Raw genomic sequence first — 24,879 nt, 5'->3', positions numbered from 1 at the left:
ATTCACACCCTTCATCCAATATGGATGAAATAGAGTGCGCAAAAAGGAAGCAAAAGCAGACCAGAAGATGTCCTGTGTTTATCTTCACACACTTTTAACTTCTGGGAGAAGTGTACGTGTGGGTGCATGTTTTCAGTTCTCCTTAAATATTTACATGTTGAATACTTAAGCATGTGTGTTTAAAGTGGTGTGTGTTTAGTGTTTCACCACCTGGTGTGTGCCTGTCTGAACCAAAAAGAGGTATAAATCAATGCAAAAAAAAATAAAATAAAATAAAAAAATAAAACGATTCTTCAGGGATTCTTAAAGGTTTCATTTCATATTCAATGCTCGTTAAAATGGTTTTAATTCAAAACCCTTTCTGGTGAAGAAACACACGGTTGAATGTTTTTACATTAAAAACAAGAACTGTTAACGGGATGTACATTTTTTAAGTGAGAAACAAATACAGACAAATGTTAGAAATAAAAGAATAAATGACCTGATAACAGTGTGTGCTGATAACAAGTGTGTGTTAGGGTTGTAATTAGGAGTGTGCAGTTCCTTTGAGTGCGATTTGAAGCGAAACTGCTGATTGATTGGCTGGTTATGACATCATTAGCTGGAAATGAAATCGCCCAACATTGCGTCAGTGTGGGAAAGTTTTAGGATTGAATATGAAACATCTGGAGAAAGATGAGAAAAAGACAGACGTCAAAGCAAGAAGAAGAAGAAGAAGAAGCAGTAGTAGTGAGCAATGTGAGGTAGAACAAATGTAGCAGAAAAGCTGTACAGAGTAGCACGTAGATGGAGGTCAGTAATGCTGTTAGGGTTCATATTCTATAGTGAGATCACTACATTTTTTTCAGTTTTCTGCTTCATCTTTTTGAGGAATAAAAATACTGCTTTGGTTAACATGATTTGCACTTCTGTAAAGAAAATATACAGACAGACTGAAGGATAAGCTGACCTAGCACTCATCTGATACCCTTGTAGCTTGTCTTAATGTCCTCCGATGTCCTAAACGATACCATTAAAATGATTAATAGTGTCAAATTAACATATATGGGCCTATAGTATTAAATAGCATTCTGTAGTGTTTTAATTGTATTCACAGTCCAAAGTGTGTGGAACGGAGACACACCTCTGTTTTAACTGCATAACTTTCACATAACATTAACTACTCTCATTACTCATTCAAATGTCTGTTCCCGATTCCTTCGATTTAACTACATGTAAAGCATTAGGGATGTAACGATAGTTATGAATCGTATCGTATCATTCGATAAGAGGCTGCTGATTAAATGTGTCAGCGTTTTGAACAAGACACTGGACGGACAGCGTGATAAAGTGTAATAAACGCTTCCTGCACTTTAAAGTAGCTCCAATTTACAACTCACACTGTTGAAATCTTAGTCTGGGCTCATTCTGTTACATTCTAACGTAAAGAGTTTATTTCATTATATGCTGCCAGGAGTCTCAACACTGTATCTTTATTAGGTTTCAATTATTGCACTGTTGTAATGTTGAATGCATTATTCAATTGGAAATGGAAACCTAAGGCACATATTCATACGCAGGTAATACGTATCTCTGCGACGAGTTGTCTAATGAATTCTAACTGCTGCTAGTTAGTGCACTGACAATCTCATATATCTGTTATGGACGCGACACATGTGGCTATAAAAATCAATATTCACCTGCACAAAGAGGCCGTTAAAGGAAACACAGTGGCGCATCTGTGATGAATCGCTGTGGCCTTGTCAGATTTATTGGACCGTTTCACAAAAACAAGGAACACAGTCTTCAGTGAACTGTGTGTGGTGTTCCTAGCCTTGGTTTTTTCTCTTCTTTTTTTCTCTCCAAGCTGTAATTTATACGTGTCGCCAGTCACGACGGGATCTAAACAGAGTTATTAAAATATTTGGAGCGAGGCCGCCGTTCTCCATCATCTGACATTTCAGCATGAGAAAGACAAGAGAGTCTGGCTGCTGCCCAAATACGGCGCCTCAGGCTCCTTCCCTTTAAAGGGTGCAGCGAAGGAGAATGACGGCGCATAGCGGAGCCGAGCGCTCAACATGGCTAAAAGCTGGCCTTCAAGGTGAAGTTCTCATCGTGTAAAAACGTAAAGGCAAAACTGAAAGAAAGGAATTGTTATGAAGTTTTAATCAGTACTTCAACATAAAATGCTAGTGGGCACAATTTTTTAAACATATAGGAAATATATAATTAGGCTAGTATATGTAGGGTAAGTGTATAAGATAATGTATATATGTCAGTGTATATGTCAGAAACTGAAAGTTTATCTTCAATAAAATGTAAATTTAAGATAATTTAATTCAAGTATAAAGAAATCACTTAAACTTGGAGAAATGTATTAAATTATATTAAGATTCAAGCAACAATAGAATAAAAAAGGCTAGAAGTTGTGAGGTAAAACTGTAAAAAAAAAAAAATATAGCTAATTTGAGTGTTTACTGATAAAGTAAATGAAAATTAAGTTTAGCCTAACAACTCAAAAGTGCTATTTTTGTAAAGAGTTTTTTTTTTTTTTGAAGTGTGAAGTAAATCACAGGAAGCATTTACATTAGTAGATGAATGTAATCAATGGCAATGGCTTCCAAAATGAAATCACACTAAATGAGAACCTGGCATGTAGCTAATCAGCGTTAACTGATCAGTGCAGGTGGGGCCCGGTGGCTTAGTGGTTAGCACGTTCACCTCACACCTCCAGGGTTGGGGGTTCGATTCCCGCCTCGTGTGTGTGGAGTTTGCATGTTCTACCCGTGCCTCGGGGGTTTCCTCCAGGTACTCCGGTTTCCTCCCCCGGTCCAAAGACATGCATGGTAGGTTGATTGGCATCTCTGGAAAATTGTCCGTAGTGTGTGATTGCATGAGTGAATGAGATTGTGTGTGTGTGTGTGTGTGTGTGCCCTGCGATGGGTTGGCACTCCGTCCAGGGTGTATCCTGCCTTGATGCCCGATGACGCCTGAGACGCCTCCCCGTGACCCGAGGTAGTTCAGATAAGCGGTAGAAAATGAGTGAGAGTGATCAGTGTAGTGTGCTTATGTGAAAACCACACTAACGTACAAGTTATACAGAACAACAGAGTGAAAGCGAAAGGGAAGTGAAAAGAAGTCGGATAAATAAAAAAGACTGATGCGAATTGATAGATGGAGGCCGTTTCAGTAATTAACACATTCTCGTTCGGGAGATCAGAGCAGTGTGATTTAATTAGCTGAACATATGGACACAGCGTGTGTTAGCTGATAAATAAACACACGGCGGTGTTGTGAAGGACGAATCGGCTCATGCAGGAAGGATACTCTCGCTTCACTGGAATTGATGAGAGGAAACATATTAGCTGGAGTAAATCCAGCTAAATTACTCAATTACATGAAAGTCACACGGCGTCAGCCAACCGTGAACATTCTAATGCTAGTTTAAAAAAAAAGCTTTTGTTGAAGTATGTTAGCAAAATAGAAAAGCTATCAAGCTAATAGCGTTCAAAAGACATCACACACTACTAGAAGTTCTGGAAATATACAGAAGCTCCAACAGGAAAATAGAACAACTTTGAAATGTAATTATGTGTCATTTGAGTTTGGTGTGAAAATCTCAGCAATCTCAGTAAAATCTTTTTTTCCAATACTGTAACTAAAACCAATCTAACAGGAGTGTAGAAAACTACGTCAGAAGACTAGACAGAATTGTGAGGTTATATTTTTGAAAACGCCATTTTAAAGAAAATAAGATCACACGATTAGCCTAAGAAGTCAAAAGCTTGAACGTTGTTAAAGCTAAGTGTACAAGAATAGTCTGTAAAAGGTAAAGCGATCACAGGAAAAGATGTGGGAATGCAGCCGGATAAAGTAGCCAGCCAGCATAAGGCAACACTAAGGGTTTGTGTAAATAGTTAAATAGCTAGGCTAGCATTATTAGCAAAGTAGCTACACATACTAGTACAGTAGTTAGCTACTATCACTGTGTGAAACCCTAGGTAATAAATGAATAAAGATTTTTCTTTGTTGTAAATATATGGAAGTTTGTTTTTGATGTACAGACTCTTTTACATTTTTATTAACTTTATCCTCCCCAGTCAATATGGCAACCACTGACACCAGAATGGATGCAAGCTCGAAATCGCAAATAACGAATGGTCACACTGTGACCGCACATTAGAAATGGATCAATAGAAGGATAGAGGGACGGAGGGAAGGGAGAAAATGGCTGTCCAAAATCAATAGCAAGCTAATCCGTGAATAGGAATGGAGATGCTAATGGACAGCCATTTATTCCCCGTACCCACAGAACCACAGGTCCAATGCTTAATAGCGCGCGGTCGGATAATTAGCACTACCAATTAACATCGGAGGATGGGCTTTGATGGATGTGACTGTGTGATGAATTGGATCAGTGTAAACACTTTCTCCCGTCTCACACCCCGCTAGAGCAAAAAATGGAGGGAAAAGTAATAGCAGCAGCAGCACAAAAATAAATTCTGTTGTGTATCCTGAAGTGACAAGATGATGTCAAAGGCTGTGTCCCAAACCGCTATATATAAATATATGTAATATATGTAGTTCGACATAGTGGTTGCCATAGTTACTTGATGAGGTACATCACATGTAATAAAGTAGTACAATAAACCAAGAAACAAGGATTTTGGACACACACACACACACACACACACACACACACACACACACAAGAATAAGTGCTGGATGCTTTTAAAAATGCAGCATGCAATTACAATATCCACCTACAGTACTGTTAATTAACACACACACACACACACACACACACGGAATTAATGAAACCATACATCACCTTGCTAAGCCAGCATTAATTAGCACATACAGTGAAGTTCTTCAGTTCTTAAGATCTTGTGGCTCAGATTCTATGTTTTTTAGGTCCTTTTCTAGTTCTTGTTCTTGACATGGTTCCAGTTTTGTTTGAATTATGTTCGAGTTTGGGTTCTTCTTGAATAGATTCTGGTTCTGGGTTCCAGCGCTCCCTGGTGGGTTACGGTTCTGAATTGTGTTTTGTTTTATTTCCTTGATCTAATTTAAAGTGTGGTTCTGATTACAGTTTCTACTTCCTCTCGTTTTGATTCCAGTTTTTGTTCTGGTTCATGATTACGTTCTAAAACTGTATTCAGAAGTCGGTTCCAGTTTTAGTTCTAAATTCTGGTTCTGCTTTTAGTTTTTATTTTGGTTCATTTTAGTTTTTAATATTCAAATTTTATTTAAATTCTAGTATATTTACTAGTTCTGTTTCTAGTCCTTTTGTGTCTGGAATATGTTCCAGTTTAGCCTTTTTTTCCGCATTTCCCTTTTACTTTCATTCTGGTTCTGCACTCTTTGCACAAATTTGGGCACTCTTTGCACAAATTTGGGTTCTGAACGTTACTCTACTTTTGATTCAGTTTCTAATTCTGATTGTGGTACTGATGTACACAAGTTCATATAGTACTACTGCAAAAAAACACCCCAATTAAATACATTTCAGTTTCAGGGTCTAACGCTACAAAATGTGAATCACTTTAAGGGAGTCAATACTTATAAACAGCAGTGTAAGCGGCGAATTTGCTGACTTTACACTACACCTCCATGTCAGAGCCGCTCTGGAACCATTCCTGACGTTCCCTTACAGATGAGGGCAGATTTAAACGGTGTAGGTGATGATTAAGGGGGTGGGGCTATGCTCCTGAGGGAGGATGATTGACAGCTAGAGGGCACACCGGTGCACACGAGTAACCTGCAGCGTCTGACAGGCCTTTAATGGAGGAAATGAAAAACAGAGGAGAAAATACAGGGAACTGAAACATAAACAGTTTTATGGTTTTGCGTCTGGTTTTGTTGATTGTTATTGAACCTCTGAATGATCTTCTAATGCTTTTATTAAATCCTGACTCTGTTTCTAGTTTTGATTTCCTTTCTGGATTATTTTCAGGTTTGGCTTTTTCATGATTTTATCCTAATTCTATTCCAAGTTCTAGTATTGTTCTTTATTCTTATTCAATTCTGGTTCTGCTTTCAGATCTTGTTCAGGGTTCCAGGAGCAGTTCTCATCTTCATTGTGGTCATTATTAAAGTTTTAATTATGATTTTAGTTTTTGTCATGGTTCATGTTGTATACAGGATCCTGGGGTTCAAGTTCTTATCCCAGTTCTTGTTTTACCTGATGCTGGATAAACTTCTGGAAACTTTGGAAACAGAACCAGAACAAAAAATTCTACAACTGGTTATTGTTTTGATTTGTTTTATTCTTGGGTTGTCTACTGTTGTATCCAGAGTTTCCTTGAGGGTACACTGGCTGTTATACCGCTGGTTCTGGTTCTCATTTTAGTTTTTGCACTAGGTGTTCTAGGAGTTCCAGAATTAGCATGAACATATAGCTGGATGGAGAACGCCCTTTCACTCATGGATGAATTTACTCTTGCGTGTGCATGAACGTGACGGTTTTAGAGAGTGATGCCACGTGATGCTTCATCTGAATCCGATGTGTCTGTATGTGTCTGGCTTTGTTCCAACACGGCTCAGACAAGTCTAAGCCAGAGAACGAGGAGAGTGTGTGGGTGCACGTCAAGGGAATATGCATCCACGTTTTACTGCGTCAATATAGCGTCTCCATGGAAACAGTGCAGATGAATAGACAGGGAACTGGCGTCACGTCCAGATGCAGTTCTCACTCTCTTGTTTTGGTTCTTATAATGGGTCCAAGTATGGCTTTGATTCCAGTTTGGTTCTAGTTCATATTCTGGTACATACAGTATATATAGTATATATATAGCATACAGTTTGTTGTGGTTCTGATTATTGTTCTGCGTTTGATTCTTGTTTCTGATTCTGTACCAATTTCTTGGTCATGATTCTGTCATGAGTCCTTGAAGTGTTTCTTGTTGTTCTAGCCTTGATTTGCTTTATACATCTTACACTGGTTCTCGCTTTTGAGGTTCAGATTCTTGTTCTAGATCTCTTTCTTTTCTGAATCTTGTTCCAGCTGTGATTCTGTTAACTTTTTCTAGTTTATCTTCTGGTTTGATTCTGTTTTTAGTTCCTTATCAGCATCTTCTAGTTTCAGTACTTGTGGATCTGATTATTGATTGTATTTTATAACTTTTAACTGAGCTTATTTATTTATTTATTGGTTCTGATTCCAAATTGTGCTCTAGTCTTGGTCCTTCATTGTCCTTATTATGTTTTGGACCTTAATCCAGTTCTGATTCCTGTTATTTTCTATGCCTGACTCTAGTTCTACTTCATGTCATTTTGATTATAATGTGTTAGCTTTTGTCTTATTTTGGTTATAGTTATATTTCCTGTTCTACTGAATACGAATTTAATTTTAGCTCTTGTGTAATCTATGGTTCCAATTTTGCTTCTTGATGTCATTCTGATTCTCTATGTAGTTCCTTGTTCTGTGAGTGACCCCCAAAGCCTTATGTATTTAGCCTGTTTTTGATTTATGCTTAATTAGTATGCTAGCGCTAACATGTACAGCAGACAGGAAGGTGTAAATATGTTCATAATGACTCATTACATTACATGCAGAATCCTGCTATCAAAACAATCTGTTCATTTCTCTGTCCGACATTCATCCCTCCATCACTGCAGGCTTTAGGAGACTTCTGTAGAAGTCAGAAAATAATGTGTATGATTTACAGATCGTATCAGAAGGTGTTACTTTGGTGACGCAAAGGGTATGTCTGCACAGTGACATGGGGGTGTCTTTCATCCAGCATCATATATGTATGTGATAAATGACAAATGATAAATGCCCATAATGCACTGTGGCATTAAAATTGACCTACATTTTGAGGATAGGGATAGTGTGTTTTTTGGGATGTGTTTACAGTAGAGTGATGATGAGGTTTATGTGCCATATAAAGTAAGGAGGGTGTGTATGTTTTGGGACACATCCACATTGAACACAACACTGTCCCACTTAAAGACACCCCCCCCAGACGAACACACTCATACATGACCCACTGAAATACAAGGCTGTCTTTCCCATTCAAAGATGCTCCTATTTGTTCCACATGAAAACACACATACCGGTCTAACGCTAAATCTTTCATTTACAGTAACTGACTCACTTAAAGACACACTCAACTGTCTCAAAGACGCACGTACGTGTCTCACTCAAAAACAAGCCCACCTGTCTTATTCAAAGGCACATCCACCTGGCTCACTTAGACACACCCAGCTGTCTCACACAAAGACACACATCTGTCTCACACAAAGAAACACCCATCTGGCCCACTTAAAAAGACACGACAGTTCATGGCATGCCCATTTGTTTCACTCAAATACTTGTCAGTGTTTTACAACCTGCGTAAGAAAAACCAAATATATACCACAGATTTGCACCAATGTTTAACATAGCCTACTGTGTAGTTTGGGATGCAGCCAGTGTCTGTGTTTGTTTGGCTAGACGATCTTTTGACGATGCCACTTCAGACTTCACACTTATTTTTAGATGTGGATAAAAGCACCCTTGGCATGCAGACTAGTGATTGTGTGAAGAATAGGTGTTAATTTGTTTTAATTTAAATTTGTTTAGTGTAGCGCTCTTTTTTCTCACTCTCTTTCACACTCTTCTCCACCTGTTATTTCTGCATTGAGGGTGCTTGGAGAGAATAAACTCTCATTTTCCTTTTTAGGGGGAAGCCATGCCAAGTGAACATCACTCGAGTTCTTCTATTGAGTCACAGCACATTCAAGGACAAAGTTGGGGGATGAGAAAAGAGAGAGAGAGAGAGAAGCCCTGCCCATCTTTCACTGAAACCTTTGGACCCGTTTCAAATCAATTCTCAGAAAAAAATACCCATGGCTCCTCGGCAGAGAGAATGATTGATCCCTCAACGACAAAGCTCTAAAGTTACACTCCGACTCGATTTCACCCACACAGAGACGCCGCCACAGTGCGTCCTTACTTTCACACTTCGCCTAACGGCGTTTTCGCATCCAAGCACACCTAGACGCTAACACAGGAGGCAGTTGTGTCCCAAATGTGATGCATAGCATGTTTGAACAACTGTTTAAAGGCACAAGATTTTCTTTGGTCATACATTTTTATTCTGGGTGTATGAGAAATAAATCTCACCCCTCAAATTATGTTTCTTTTGAACAGTATACACTGTGTATTTATTTATATATATATATATATATATATATATATATATATATATATATATATATATATATATATATATATATATATATATACACACACACACAGTATATGAAACACTATAATTTTATAGGAGTCATTTAAGGTGCACCATACGGCTGTAAGTGAAGAGGAAGCAGGTGGTGGTGCGGGGGGCTGTTGAGTTCATTAGTTCATTAACAAATCCTGAGCTGGGACGATGAAGGTGGTGACTGCTCACTCTCACCTTTGTAATAAGAGACTGTTTTACCTCTCCCCTCTCATGATGTAACTGTCACCAAATTTGGCTCTAAAAGTGCCCTTCAGAATGAAGTGTGCATGGCCTTTTCAGCCCTAATTAGCAAAGCAAGACATTCAGTAAAGGGACTGAAGCTTAGTAAGTATGAAGTCTGTATATTAATCAGCTTCTGTCAATTTGGGGACTTAATTTTTTTTGGAAATGAAACAATCACAAAAAAAAGCCTTACCTTTTATCAGATTATAGTTATTTCTTGGTTATATGGTTAGTTCTTGTTATCCTCTGTGATCTACATAAATAGAGACAATTACAAAGCACTGATGCTGAAGTGTCCATACAGAAATGTTTCATAAACCCTTAATTATATTAACAATTCTATTCTTCTTCTTAAGTCCTTGTGAACAACTTGTTAGAACTGATAAAGTATAAAAACAACAGCATTAACATAAACCTGTGATTTTGAGGTGCACTGCTATAAGCACTGAATCAAACTCTTCCGACCAATCAGAATCCAGTATTCTCTACACTACCCAATTTCCACCTATGTCATTAATGCACCCTTGTTATTGGAACTATAACATAAATTGCTAAAACTTTAAGTGCTAAAATACTAACCACACTGCCCAAAAGGCTGGAACAATGTTTTTGTATGGGGCCCACCGATCAGGGCCCACCGATTTGTAAAGTCCTGTGCATTCCCCTGCCGTTTGTGTTATTTACTATTGTGGAAAATCTCAAATAAGAACCATATGCATTGTATCTTCATTTGCTGAAAAGGCCAGCTTTAGACAAATGCAAGACACACACACTCACTCCATTATGTCATTACCTTAACAGACAATATAAACAAAGGTAAGGTCTCTCTTTCCATGAAAATATAGAATATTTTTGGTCTCAGCTGAAGGCATAAAAGATGTTTTATTCTGTCACTGGGCATATCTTTAAAATTGCTCTTCAGGATGATGTGTGCTTGGCCTTTTCATACTTCATTAGCCAAATGAGACATCTGGCTACTTGCAGGCTGGCACACGTTCAGGTGTGGAGAGAAAAGGTGTGAAAATAAAGAGGAAAAAAAACAAAAGGATGTAATACTGAGCCCCGAAGTACACTGTTCATGCAAAATTAACTTCAAGTAAACATGCAAGAGTGTTGAGCTTATTCTGGTGCATTTGTAATATAAATCATCTCATTATTTATAAGTAAATCAAATGCCTGATCACGGGTGTTGAACGTATGTTCAGCTTTATGACTGAGATATAAGATTTCATGCACACGTTCTTTCCTTGTGGTGAGATTAGCCGGTTTTACTTCAGTAAGTGGAAAAACAAAGTAAACGAGCGAAGACAATTCGAAATGATGGTTCAAACATCTCTCTCTACAGGGAAATGTCTGAGAAAAGTCATTTTCTCTCTCCCGCAGACATTCATCGCTGGAAAGAAAGATAGTATTGCAGTTATGTTTTGAAGCCAAAAAAAGGATTGCTTTGTGGGGCTACCAAATTTACCTCAGAAACTTCATACGCAAAACTTTCACAAGTCTCTCGCCTTCTATCAGAGGCCTGGTGGGAGTTTGGAGTTTGAGAGTATGGTAGAGAACTACTGCTACTACAATAATGTAAAATGATTCTCGAGTTCATCAGCAGTAGGTGTGTAATGTAAGGCAAAGCTGATCTCACAGACACACAGACAATTACTTAAAAATTCAGCTGATTGAAAACTGATTCGAACCATTCAACAAAATCTCTGCTCAAAGTCACCAATTTGTTGATCCTCTTTATTTTCTCAACGATAATTTCTTAGTGCCTCGTTTTTCTTTTGGGTGGTTTGGTCGATATTCATTTTGTCTCCCCTATATATGGGACTGCCACCAAAGACCTGCTGCGAGTTCAAAGGGATGGACTAGTGTCTTTGTTGTTCCTTAGATAGCACTTTTGCAGACTAAGGTCATTGATCTCATTCCTGCAATCTGTTGGAGCCAGTCTTTCAACATGGGGGTCACGATCCCAAGTGCTCGCATCACCACTGGGACAATGTTGTGTTTAACTTTCACCACTCTCTCTACTTCCTATATCCAGATCCGATTACTTCATGCCATCTTAGCTTGTTTTATTTCCACCAGTATTCTCATTTGAACTTAAAGGTGTAACTCCTGTTTTGTGCAAATCTTCCCATGCATTAATCTACCATGTTCTTAAGAAGTCAAGGCTTGGAACTGAATCCTGCACGGTGACAGATTCTGGGAGATCAAGGGGTCATTGCTTGGAATATCTTGTTTCTCATCCGTTACATTTTTTTAGACTCGTAACACTTACTTAATCTGCCTCTGTAAAAATGGGTACACCTTGATCATGTGATGCCTGGATGAAATAGATCTGCTGGAGAACAATACTGTTACCCAGAATTGACTTGCCACCTGATACATAAATTTAAAAATTTGTCATTTTACCTCATTGGACCACCAATGTTTTTTCCATCCGAAGATACTAATTCAAAGTTGGCAATCATGTATGCTGTCAGCAACATCCCACGTCTTTTGCCCTTTCATATCCCATGTCCTTTCCCCTTGAATTGTCTTTCCACAGGCTAATGCTATTTCCTTTTGTTTTTTTATTTCAATAGAACCATGGTGTAGAGTTTCAACAGAGCCATCAAAATATATTGTATATTTAATGCTATTATGTAAAATTTGAGGCTAGAGTCGGTCTAATTTTTATTTAATTTCATTCTTAATTCATGCTTGATTTGATGGATATCCAATTACTTATCCTAAATTCCAAATATATAAACAATTGATTCATGACATAGCTTCAAATAATAAAAGGAAAGAGGGCTTGGGGGATTTCCCAAATGCTACTTAATTAATTAGGTCAAGAAACTGTTTTTGATGCCCCATATAATTCCCATAGAAAGGGAACATGCTAACAAACCATCAAAACATATGTCTGGATCATAAAATAAAATGACACAATGGCTATTCTAGTATGTGTTAACATTAGACTCATCTTGTTAACTACGGGGAAGATTTATAAAGATTTCAGTTGTTGTAAGTCTAAACTTTGAGGAAAGATGGAAGATGCCATTACCCACTGGAAATATTCAGTCAGAGGGGTCAGATATGTGTCACATAAAATGGAGAGCAGATCAATGAAGTTAAAGTGTCGTCTCAGGACAGGAGCGATTGAAACCCTTCGACAGTCTCTCAACTCCATTAGCAGGATCCATACCAATCTGGCAGATCATTACTGCTAATCAGGTGTGTGAGAGTGAGATCACCTTCGGCCGTCATTACACACCTTCTGCTGATGAAGTGAGGAGTCATATTATATTAACATCATCTCCTGACATGGGCTTTTAATTAGCGCTAACGCTGCTAAAGGACCCTCCTCTATTTCCTGTGATCGATAGCTAACGTTTCTGCTAACGACTTGCTGGCGCCCTTTAGCTCTTCCATACACTCCTGATCTAAACACACCCCCAAAATGTGCTCCATTGCAGCTCTTGTAACTAATGAGTTTACCACTCACTACGTTAGCTAGTTAACTAATTAGTTAGTTTACCAGTTAACCAAATGAATCCATTCTTCAAAAACTTTAAAGAGGTTTTTTGTTTATGTTATTCTATATAGTGTGGTTAAGATAGTAGCTTTGGCTTTATATGACACTTTAAATCATCTGACACAAGCATTTTTAGTATAATTTCAATGGCGTTAAAAAATGATTAGCAGGGATTTCTTTCGAGGATTTTTTGGTTATTTCCTTCATAAACAGAACTTGAGTGTAAATCACATTACGGCTAATCAAAGCTAATCATATTTAGAAGCTTATTCTGTTCAAACAAACAAGGCACTAGGGAGAAGACATTCATTCCACGAGATAAGAAATCCAAAACCAGCCATATTCAAATGGACGAGGTCAATTAAAGGTCACCATTTTTTTTGTTTGAATGCAGATACGCTAACATTATGCGCAGAGATAACAACATGCAAATCCGATTCAAAATATTTATGCTCCGCTCGTGCGAATCCGGCGACAAGGCCTCTGGGTCGCTTCCATAAATAATTGGAAGAATAAATAAATAAATGGGGCGTGAGCTTCTCCTGGAGTGTACTGTGATTAATGCACACAAAAGCCGGAGGGCTGCAACGGATATTAAGCAGATTACAGCGTGTCCGTCTTCATTGCCCTCGACGATTGAGATACAAATGGTGTATTTTGCTGTTTAATAAAAGCAATGTTCAGAGTTGATTCTTCTGAATAAATCACTCTGAAGTAAATGACCATGATTATAAAGACATGGAGATTAGCTGACCCGATTAACTCTTGTGAGGCAAGGCTTGTGGTTGGATGATAAGTCTGCAAACTCTTCTCCTCACTTTAACCCCAGCCCTTGTCATAACCGTCAGCTAAAAACAAGACGTTACCATTAAATTGAGTAATTTTTTTTAATGACATTATAAAATTACATTTTGCATTATAACGTTTCAAAATGTATTAATAAGCCAAATTAGGATCAATTAGAAAAACTGGAGTGGTTTTAAGGTTTTAGACTCACGTTTAACTGTTAGCAAAGTATGCTCTGGAAAAATCTGATTTCAGTATCCTGCATAGCCACAAATCAAGTTTAGCCATGCTATATGAAGCAAGAGGAACTGCAGTGCTTGACATTGTGGGGGCGTGGCCAGGTTTGATGATGAAAAAGTGGCACAAAAGAAGGAGAGAAGAGCGTTAATGTAACATGATGGTGTCGCCTTTTGGTAACCCTTGACATCAGAAGAAGGAAAGGCGATTAATCAGAAGCAAGTGTCCGAGAGATAAATGATAGCAAGATGGAAAGTGCGTCTGGAGAGATTGATTTAGAGACACCCGGGTCGGCAAACAGGGGAGATGGAGACCAGACGGGTCCTTTTTATCTATAAATAATCACATTAGTTTACGTGACATTTATTCATCCATTAGAAGCAGAAAAAAATGTCTAGAATATAACACATTTTCATATCCACTGGAGGATTTGAGTTGATTTGTTCCAGTGATCATATTTATGTGTGATATTTAAGAATATAATATGAGAAGTGGGTGATAGTGTATGAGATCATAGTTGTAGCTTAGTCATAGTGAATTAATCCAGGCAACCAGTCGTGCATCAATTCATCCATCTACCTATTCATCTGTCTGTCCATCCACCAAGAATCAATCCAATAATCAACCTGTCCATCCAATCGTTATCTGTCCATTCAGCCATTCATCCATCAATGCATCTAAGCCATTAGTCTATCAATTAACCCATTCATCCACTGATCTGTCCAACTACCCAACCATCAATTCAACATCCGTCCATCCATCCACCCAACCATCCAGTCACCCATCCATCCACTGATCTGTACATCTACTCAACCAGCCATCCATTAACACATCCATCCACCCATCCACCCACCCAACCAACTTATCAATCATTATTCACCACTGCATGTGCGCATTCAGAAACCCATCCCATCCACCCATCCAGGCAATTCTCCATCAATTCTATCTATGCCTGTTCATGCACACATAAATTAATCTGTCCATCATGCCATCAATCCATCCAACATCCAGCATCTAGACAGCTTGCTAAGTCCTATGGTGCATTGGGTAATTTGGTGTAAATAAGAGACGGATTTTCAATGGCAAATATGAAGTGCTTGCCCAAATAGAACCTTTAATAAACTTGTCTTTGTAAAGCCCTGCACTGTCAGTCCCATAGGTTTCCTAGAAAGGAAACCAAGGCTCTGCTGAATTAGGGCTCTTTAAACACTCTGTAAAAAGCTTGAAATTGAATTCATGCTAATCATCTTTACGCTACTGTTACATGTGGACAAATTGGTTTGAAAATGGCCATTGTTTGGGAAATGCACAAAAACCAAATTGAATGAGTTTAGTGTTAGACAGATCCCATGAAATAAACTGCTAGTTAATGGGCTAATTAGCAACTACTGTATAAAATACTGTATAAAATACTGAAGCCCTAAATGGCCCTAAATGTGAAGTTAGTACTCACATCCAGGTGGTTTAATGCTTCGGGTTTCTGCAGCTTTGTCTCCAGATCCCCAGCAGCCATCTTCATCATCACATTGTCCACTAAACACCAAGTCTGTGTCTCCACTGCCCATCTCGATCTGGTCCAAAGTGCCCAATTTAGGGATAAAGCGTCCCTGCAGGCGCTGCCAAACAGACAAGTGCATTTATATATACACATTTTATATGTATACACACACACACACACACACACACACGTATATATGTGTAACTGTATAACTTTAACTGCTAACTTGCATACTGAAATGCTAACTGCCCACGCTTTGGGCTATAGTTAGATTTAATATAGTGTTGATTATCCATAATTAGCTATAAACAGAATGCAGGACTTGAGGTTTGATTTGAATTGACTGACACCTGAAACAGAACAAAATAAAACAAATGAATGAAACTGAAACTTCCTTGTGCTTGTCAGTAGTGTGAAAAAATGTTACTGAAATAAGTGATGACTGTTCATAGTGAGTCACGTTTTTCCACAGGGCCATCATGTTTACATGAAATAAATTGATCTTAAACTGCTGAAGACTATCTTGATTTTCCTTTGCTAGCTAAAATCATAATTGTCTAATGGGGATAGTTTTGTCATGGGCAATTTGTGTTTAGAAAGTACTTTAAGCAATAAGCAGTTAGCTGAATGTCAGGAAAGAGTCTGGAGTGCTAGCATGGCGTTTAGTTATGTGGTGTTTTTATTTTTTTTTGTTGTTTTGCTAGTTGCATAGCTAGATAATAAAACTTTAAAATAAGTATTAAGTACAACTAGCTAAAATGCAATTCAGCAATCAGTATCAATGGTTAGCAAGCACATAGCAGTGCAAAAATAAATAAATATATAGAATGATATAGCGTGTGTAAAATGTGTTAGCTAAATATACATGCTAGCATGAGTTAGCTACTAGCTGTATCAAATGAAGTACTAAATGTACTTCCCACATGTGGCTACATCCCAAATCCGTTTATTTTCCTCTCTTTGTACACGTCCTTCACAATAAAGCTGAAGTGTTCATCGCCCGCGGGAGCGGAAGAGAAAAATGAGAAAAAGGCCATGATGAAGCATTCCTCTCCGGCCTCGAGCGGCGTACGTTATTCTCAATCACACCTGCACGCACACACACACACACACACACACTTTAAAACAGATTGGTTTGTGTTTGAGCACAGCCGAAGCCCAGAGGGACGGAGGGATTTATCTCCTCTGCTGGACGAAAGACCCATCCTCTCTCTTTCTTATTGCTCCGGCCATCACTTCATTCTTTGAATGGCGTATTTATTTTAGCTTCATCCTCTGAATAAGAATCAGCATGGCTGCATCCACACTTTTATTGCTTCATTGTCTTTAGATAATTTCAAATGCATGCTATCCACCCGCAACACCCTGAGGCCAAAGATGCCCTACCTAATATTTAGAAATATTCAGGGTTTTTTTAATGGAAAAGGTCAACTATTTATTTTCTAATATTGCAGTACCCTTTCCAAAAAAAAAAAAAAAAAAGAGTACAAAAAACTATTACCATCAGTGCCCTCTACTGGATATTCAGCATATAATCAGATTTTGCAAAAACATGGCTGCTGTAGTGAGGAGATGGTTCTCCTGAAGAAATGCTGAGGTAACAGCTAGCTAGAAGTGTTATTTTAGATGCCATGCAGCTAATTAGAGCCTCTCAGATATACAGGTATATGGTTAGCCTTAAAGAGACTGCTTGCTTTGTTCATGTAGTAAACACAAAATATTATCATTCTGAAAATTATAATTACTTCTGAGGTAATTGATAAAATGGTGCTTTAAAAAGTGAATAAAAACACTAGCTACTCCTCGACATCAATGAAGCTAGTTGGCATAAAGCGTATACAGAGAGCATTATATCTTCTCCTGTATAGTACAAGTTCTACTGTTGCTGTACTGTATGTAGTTCTTTGTATGTAAAGTTTAAATAAAGCCAAGCTTTGTCTTTTTAAACTGACATCTCACTTTCCATCTCGGCTGAAAGACAACAGATGCTACATTAGCTCATAGCAATTAGCAGAAACTCCAAAGTCACCATAAGTGTGTCATGTCCTTTAAAAACTGTCCATCTGTTGCCACGTGTCCATTAAGTTTGTATAAGTGTGTGGATCAGCTGTAAAATAGACAGAATAAACGCTAAAGTACAGAATTAAATATTAAATATAACTATGCGCCTCAGATGGTCTGAATGCTTTATGGCTCTTTTGCGAAGGACAGCTCAAATAAACGGCGAGAAAGTTGCTCTTCACTTGGAGATAAATGAAATAAAAGGCAAGTGAATATAATGATCCAGTCAATTGAACTCACTCTGCACTCATGGCTCAAAGCTGTAAAATCCCAGAGAATCACATAAAATTGTTCAAATATCACTTTTATTCATCACACACCACAGATGGCTGACTGACTTCTATGTTTTCACAGTTCATCTCAAGTCACAGCGTCTGCTTTTGTTGGTTCGTTTCAAGTTAAAACACTAACAATTTCCAGAGAAGCAACTAACTGGTGTTTTAGCAAGATAAAGTTGGTTTGCATAAAAGTTTCTGTCAGTTGGTAATGTAAAAGGTGTTTACATTAGCAGTTAATTTAAAACAATGGTTAGAAGAGAAAACATAACTTTGAGCTACTGTAGCCTGTTTGCTAGCTAGCTAATACGTCATGATTTAAAGTCGTATAATTAAATTTTCTCTTAACAAGCTTATGAGAAAATAAGTTCTTAAAAATTAGCACTACATGTTCACAGTGAGTTAGTTAGTTACTGTACTTAGCAGTTAGTTGCTAAAAATCATCCAGCTAACAATCGCCTAGTAGCTAGTAGTAGATTTTCTAGTAATAGATTATCAACTTTGCTAGATAATCAGCAAATTAGCCAAGAGCATCATAGTTTTACACCACTCAGTAGCTAATAGGTTTATCGGTGATTTACGTACTATAAACTAGCCAACTAGACAAAACATACTACACTAATGCTTTACAAAGACAAGCAGCTGGAACATTAACTAGAACTAGCATGTTCTATTTACTACCAAAATAACATTCTGTTAGCTAATAGGATAATTAGCACTTAGCATATGAAAAAGTTTGGTGAAAACCTGAAACAAAAAAACAAGATAATTATCTCATGAGTTAGCACTTAAAGGTAAATACTGTACAACTTGAAGGTAATTTGTCATTTAATTTAGCCACACAAGCTAAGTGGCTAATATGAGTTAACACAGAAAAAAAGCAAATATTTTTAAGCAAATATATTGGCAAATATATTTATATATATATATATATATATAAAATTTTTTAATATATATATATATAAACAGCAAATATATTGGTATTTAAAAACTAGTCACAGTGTAAATGAAGGAACAATATAATATAATATAATATAATATAATATAATATATATATATATATATATATATATATATATATATATATATATATATATATATATATATATATATATAAAAAACATGTTAGCCTATAAACTCCTAATCTCCTAGCCTAACAAGTTAGTTATCAGTTATCAGAAAACAAATAGTTGTGTTTAGAAACTAGCTACAATATAAATAAAGAAATAATTACCTTGTTGGTTAATGAGCTAATTAGCACTTAGCATAGAAGTGACACCAACCTGAAGCCTGATTAAAAAGCATAACCCTGAGCAACACAGCAACAAGGACAGAAAGAAACCACAGTGTAGATAAAATGGATAGCATACATCTCTTTCTCACTAAGACATTAGTGCTCTATAAATAACCTGACAGACACACACACAGGACCACTAGCGCTCTGTTCCTGATGACTTCTCGAGTGCACCATTGTTGAATGTTATCAGCTTGTAGGAAAGAAAAAGAAAGAGACGGCAAGATAATTGAGGAAAGAGAAGCAGAGATTAAAAGGCGACAGTGTGAAGCCATCGATCAGGGATTAAACAAAAGCTCTGTCTCACTCTTTCAAAGCCTTTTTTCTGCTCCTGGAAATCTGACTGCTTTCCTCTCTGGCACTAACACAGCGTGGCGATGCTAAAGAGCGATAGCGCTGATTATCCCTCGTTCACTTTGTCGTTTATTTCCAGGGTGAAGAGAGCGGAGTGATAAAGGCCCCACGCTGCCTTTGTGTTTTATGCTAACGGCAAAGATTGAATGTGTCTTTTTTTTTGCTGAGTGCTGTTTCATTAATGCTAGCACTATGTAATGTTCCTCGGTTAGATTAGCGACTTGGAATTTGTGTTTGCTCAGACTTTCAAAATGAAAGCTGAACATAGGTTCTGGATGAGTGGTCCTGTGACCCTGCAGCTCCAAGCTGTTCAGAAAGCCGGAGAGAAACATGCACGCAAAGCTAACCGTAACGTTCCATTAGCAGTTTCTATTAGCGCTGTATCCAACTCCATTATCAAACAGAGGCATAAAGAATGCAGTTTAAGCTAAACGCTAATATGCCAACTCTAAGAACTGGAACATCTGATATTCAGAGGAAATGGACACACTCTTAACCATAATCATTACGCATTAGTATTTATCTCTAGATTAGCTACAGGTTTTAGATTAGTTTCTATCTTTTACCGTTATTTTATTCATTCACAACATAAACTTATTGAATGTAATGTCAAGCGTACTCGTAAAGAGGAATCACTCTGATCCCGCTAATCCTGTTGGCATCTTCGAAAATTCACCCTTATGCTCATAACATTTCACACACAGCCATAACAGCCGTACAGCAGAAGAGTGGTTATCTAGTGGCGACTGGCTGCTTTGTGCTGCAAAGGGAAAAATGAATTTATTGTGAGGCATGACAGCGTTATTAGCACCACCACTGTGTATAACCCACAGCTTCATTAAGCTCGTAATGATGATGCAGGTGCAGTGATCTGTTCATTACTTGCTGGTGAATTTTATCTCAAGCCAACAGACGTTATAAGTCATCAAAATAACGATCATGTTAGAAAAAAAGGAAAAACAAACAAACACAGGTAAAATGGTAGCGACTAGAACCATGATGATATATCAGTAGGACGGTTTAGCATGGTGATATGAATTCCATAAATTTGGTTGATAAACTAATCAGATTAGTTAGCTTCTCACATATGAGGTAAATGTTGACATTCCAGATGGTTCTGTCTGGTTTCAATCATCACTGTGGCATGACTGCATGCTTAATTGTTACACTCTTTCATGTTGCTAACCTTGCATGGTAAGCTTTTACGTAAGCTATAATGTTATTGTTGGCATTGGCAAACAACTTTATGCACCATTTTATGACACCTTCAGCAGCATGACACATGAAAGTTAGGTTAATGGATAATTCTACCTTATTAGCTATCAGGCAGAATTTCATATGCTTTGTTCAAATGTCTGTGTCCACCATGTTTAGAAAAATGTATGGGTTATCGGTCAATGCTAAGTGCAAATACAGTGTAATTCTAGTCATAAGCAGATCTATTATAGTAATTAAACAGCATATGAGATAAATGTTACTGTTTTGGATAATTCTGTCACTTTTCCACCATTGCTTTGTCTGTACATTGTCTATATGAAAGATGAACTCTGTATTCCCTCTGGTCTATATTACTTTTATACCACTCACAGAGGGAAGCTGAAGGAGTGTTAAGGTCATGGAACCTGAGGAACATACGTTTGAACCTTTCATTTCCAGTCAGTTTAAAGTTAACTGTTTTATTTTTCTGGCGTCCATACGGTCTCCTTGTTGCATAGCAACCGTGATCTCAACTTTACCCCTTCGAATAAAAATTAGTTTTGTGTTTGACTTTCAGTTTTAGAAAATAATTAACTCATGAATTCCATTAGAATGCACAATCAGATACAAAGTCATGTGGGTACACATACTTGTGTGTGCATGTGCTTATTCAGGCTTCATTGATAAAGACAATAAAAGTACAGACATTAGTAAAGTAGAACTTCTACTAGTAAAGTAGAAGGGACCGTGTATATATATATATATATATATATATATATATATATATATATATATATATATATATATATATATATATATATATGAATGAATGAGAGAGTGAGAGAGAGAGAGAGAGAGAGAGATGATTATATTCTGATGGAAGTGTGTGTCCAGGAATGAAGTAATCTAAATGCGTGCAGGCTCAGATGGCGTTTTCTGTCTCTCTCTCTCTCGGTCTGTGTGTGTGTGTGTGTGTGTGTGTGTGTGTGTGTGTGTGCGTGTGTGTGTTACAGAAATGCCAAGGTGTCAGAATGATCAATAACCCCATTAACATGGGAAAAAAGAGACAAACCTTACAAAGCTGAGCACATGACTTCATAGAGATTCTGGACCACAATGCATTGCAACAGGGCCCATAAGCACAGAGCTTATAGCAGACATTTTATTTAAAAGGTTTAGTCTAATTTATTCAAACAGCCTGCTTACTATAACACTAGTTTGCCGATTAGCCTGCTTACTATAATGCTAGTTTGCCGATTAACCTGTATTGCTGCTAGGCTGTTTAGTCAGTAATAATGCTAGTTATTTTTTCATTATAGTCTATAATGAAATAATAGTATGATATACTATAATTTCATTATAATAGTCTAATTTATAGTTAGACTCAATTTTAATGATAGTTTGTGTTGTAGATTTGTTTTTCTACCATTTTCTCCTCACTTTAATTCTAGTTTGTGGGTTAGCATTAACGCTAGTGTATCTCTGCTTAAAAATGTCGGTAGTGAACTTGAAGAAGGGGACTTGTGGAGTTCACTCGAGCTGCTGTTCCCTCAGCATCACAGGGGATTTACAGAGCTGTGTTCAGGTTCTGTAAATCTGTAGAAATGCCCCGTGGTGACTAAGCAGTGCGCACTACAAAGAGAGGGAGTTTATTGGGTTTAGTGCAGGTATCCCTGCTTCTAGATTTAAAGGGATATAGCGAATCACCTCAGATCAATTGTGTATTCCCCACTGATCTGGCATCAGGTCCCAGACTGGAGTTAAACTAAGCCAGGAACCTTCTAGTATCAGGTCAGAGATGTCAAATGTCTCTGACCTAATAGCAGGGGGCTCACTTTTCACTGTTTTTAAAGTTATTAATTTAGAGTTTTTGTGTGACACAGAAGCTCCTTTCGGACTCCTGCTGAATGTCAAGAAACCCAATGTATATATCTGACTTATTATGCTACCAAAAAAAGACAGGAATTCTTACGCTCTAGCTTCTTTGTACATTAGCACATAAGACACTCTTTATGCATTGAATGCTATGATCCTGAATAATGCCTAAATAGCCCGGCTACTTTGCTAGCATTAGTAGGATAAGTTGTGAGCCTACCCATATCTCAAAGGTCAAAGTCCATAGTTCTTTACGTTACTTTGAGGCGATCACACAATCTGACATGGTCAAAACTGGAAAGTTATCTCAAGATTATCGAGACACCCTGTCTCATGAGACAATTCCTGATTAGACTGTGAGAACTAACACTGGGGAGTAACGTTTAAATTAAAACTCACACATGCACACGGTCAGCAATTAGCCATTAAAAACAGATTGATATAAATGGCTTTAGAAGAGCAGCTGTGTGACGCTGATAAGCCTCATTAACATGCACCTCATTTAGCCCAAAGCTTAACGAAGCATTCACTAATTAACACACCACTGCTGAGTGCACTACCAAGTGCACTTTATATTTCATCTGTTCTTAGACATTCCAGCGTATTGCAGCTCGCTCGTTCACTTCTATTTAGGGTTCTTAGCCAAATGCTATAGTCCATCACTCGTTAGTGATCTTAGTCAAGCCTTTATGGCTCTGTCTTAAATTAGCAGTTAGGGCCTAGTTTACAGTACCATAACTAGGATTCAGATATGTATACTGTTGTTATTTGTTTGTTGTCTGAGCTTATGAAGAATTCTTTAGAATTCTTTTCAGGGATCTAAACCAAATGCTAAATTTTATAGATAATTATGGTTCATACATTTTTACATTAAATGCTAATTAGCATCTAAATAGACTATAAGAATTAGGGAACCATCACAAATCATATTTACTTTCAAAGTCAGTTTGTTTATTTATTTTTTACATTAATTGCCAGTGAGTGTTAAAGTGCATGCTAATATGATTGCTAGCGAAAATATATATATGTGTGTGTGTGTTTGTGTGTGTTTTAAATATTCCGTCTAAAGTGTCAACACAGATTTGAAAATGTCACCAGTGTGTGTTTGTGTATCAGGACATTTATTTACCTCAGCGTTCAAATTTACTACCCCAATTTATCACCAGTTATAAATGAAATGTTTATTACACTCTATGTGTGTGTGTGTTTAGGCAGATGTTGCTCTTCCCTGACAGCCTCATTTATCAAATTAATTTTAACTTTTTGTTAAAATTTGGGAGAGAAATGATTAGCAATGGGAAGCTGAGATAATGTCCCATTCAGTATTTGCACCAAAACTAAATCAGTGTGTGTTTGTGAACCTTAACCACTTGGATTTTTAAAAAAAAAAAATAATTATTTTAAATGGAACATCACAACTTTTCCAACTACATTAACAAACGCTTTTCTTCATGTTGATTTGCATGAGGACAAGGAGGGAAATTTAGCTGCTTTGTATTAACCAGTCTTTATACAACAAGTCCATTACTAGTTAGCATTCTTTCTATCACTATTTATTGCTTTTACTATTTATTGCAAAATGCTAGTGTTGATCCCTTGTTAGTGTTTTCTTACTATATCAGTTTAAGGCCATGTGTCTAAGATATACATAGAAAAGCAGTATAGACCTTATTTGTTGTTCTCACTAGAAATAGTATATTTCTTCTTTTTACCTTCAGCAATATTTAGTCTTTTCATTCCAAAACTCCTCTTTATGACTCAATGAACAAACTGCAAATAGCTCTATCAAGAATCTAATCATGTGTTATTTAGGGTTCTAAAACTCCATCCTTAAGGCTGGAAAACGTGACAAATGTTCTTACTAGAGCCTGGGCTACTTCCAGGTTTTGTTCAAAATCTAAGAAATGGCACTAGGCTCCAGTCCAGAGCACATGGTTTGGTGTACTTAAAGTTGAATGTCAGTCCGAAACACTAAAATGGTTGATGTTCTAGAAGTAGCACTAACTAGTGATGAATTTTAAAGTACCAAAACACCAACATTTCTTTATTGTAAGACAAGGTTTCATCCCAAATACTGAAATTTGTCACTAATTAATGTTCTCTCATCAGAAGTCAGCCATTTTAAGGCTTCCACCAAAACCCTTGTTTTGTCGTATTACCACAACTGGAGTTAATCACTTGTAAATGTTTAATGTGAATATAGTATATATAATATATATATATAATGCTGCACTCTGAACTCCAGACTTCCTGACTTTTGTTACTGTTCTTACTACTTAAAAAGGAATTTTTAAGACTAAAAATTAGCCAATGTTTCACTACATCTGAGGCCATTTTAAAGCTTTACATGCAAA

At 37.3% G+C, this 24,879-nt stretch overlaps 1 protein-coding gene across 2 annotated transcripts in view; it reads right to left on the bottom strand.

The window, feature by feature from the left end:
- Window positions 1-24,879, bottom strand: part of gpc5a (glypican 5a) — a 72,824-nt gene that overhangs the window by 4,956 nt on the left and 42,989 nt on the right. For both annotated transcript variants that reach the window (XM_060860753.1, XM_060860754.1), the window contains exon 8: window positions 15,425-15,587. In XM_060860753.1, the coding sequence (XP_060716736.1) occupies window positions 15,425-15,587 (163 nt within the window). The remainder of the gene's footprint in view (window positions 1-15,424; window positions 15,588-24,879) is intronic.

This window comes from Tachysurus vachellii, chromosome 24, assembly GCF_030014155.1.
Source record: "Tachysurus vachellii isolate PV-2020 chromosome 24, HZAU_Pvac_v1, whole genome shotgun sequence".
Taxonomy (NCBI): domain Eukaryota; kingdom Metazoa; phylum Chordata; class Actinopteri; order Siluriformes; family Bagridae; genus Tachysurus; species Tachysurus vachellii.
This window is presented reverse-complemented; position numbering and strand designations above follow the sequence as displayed.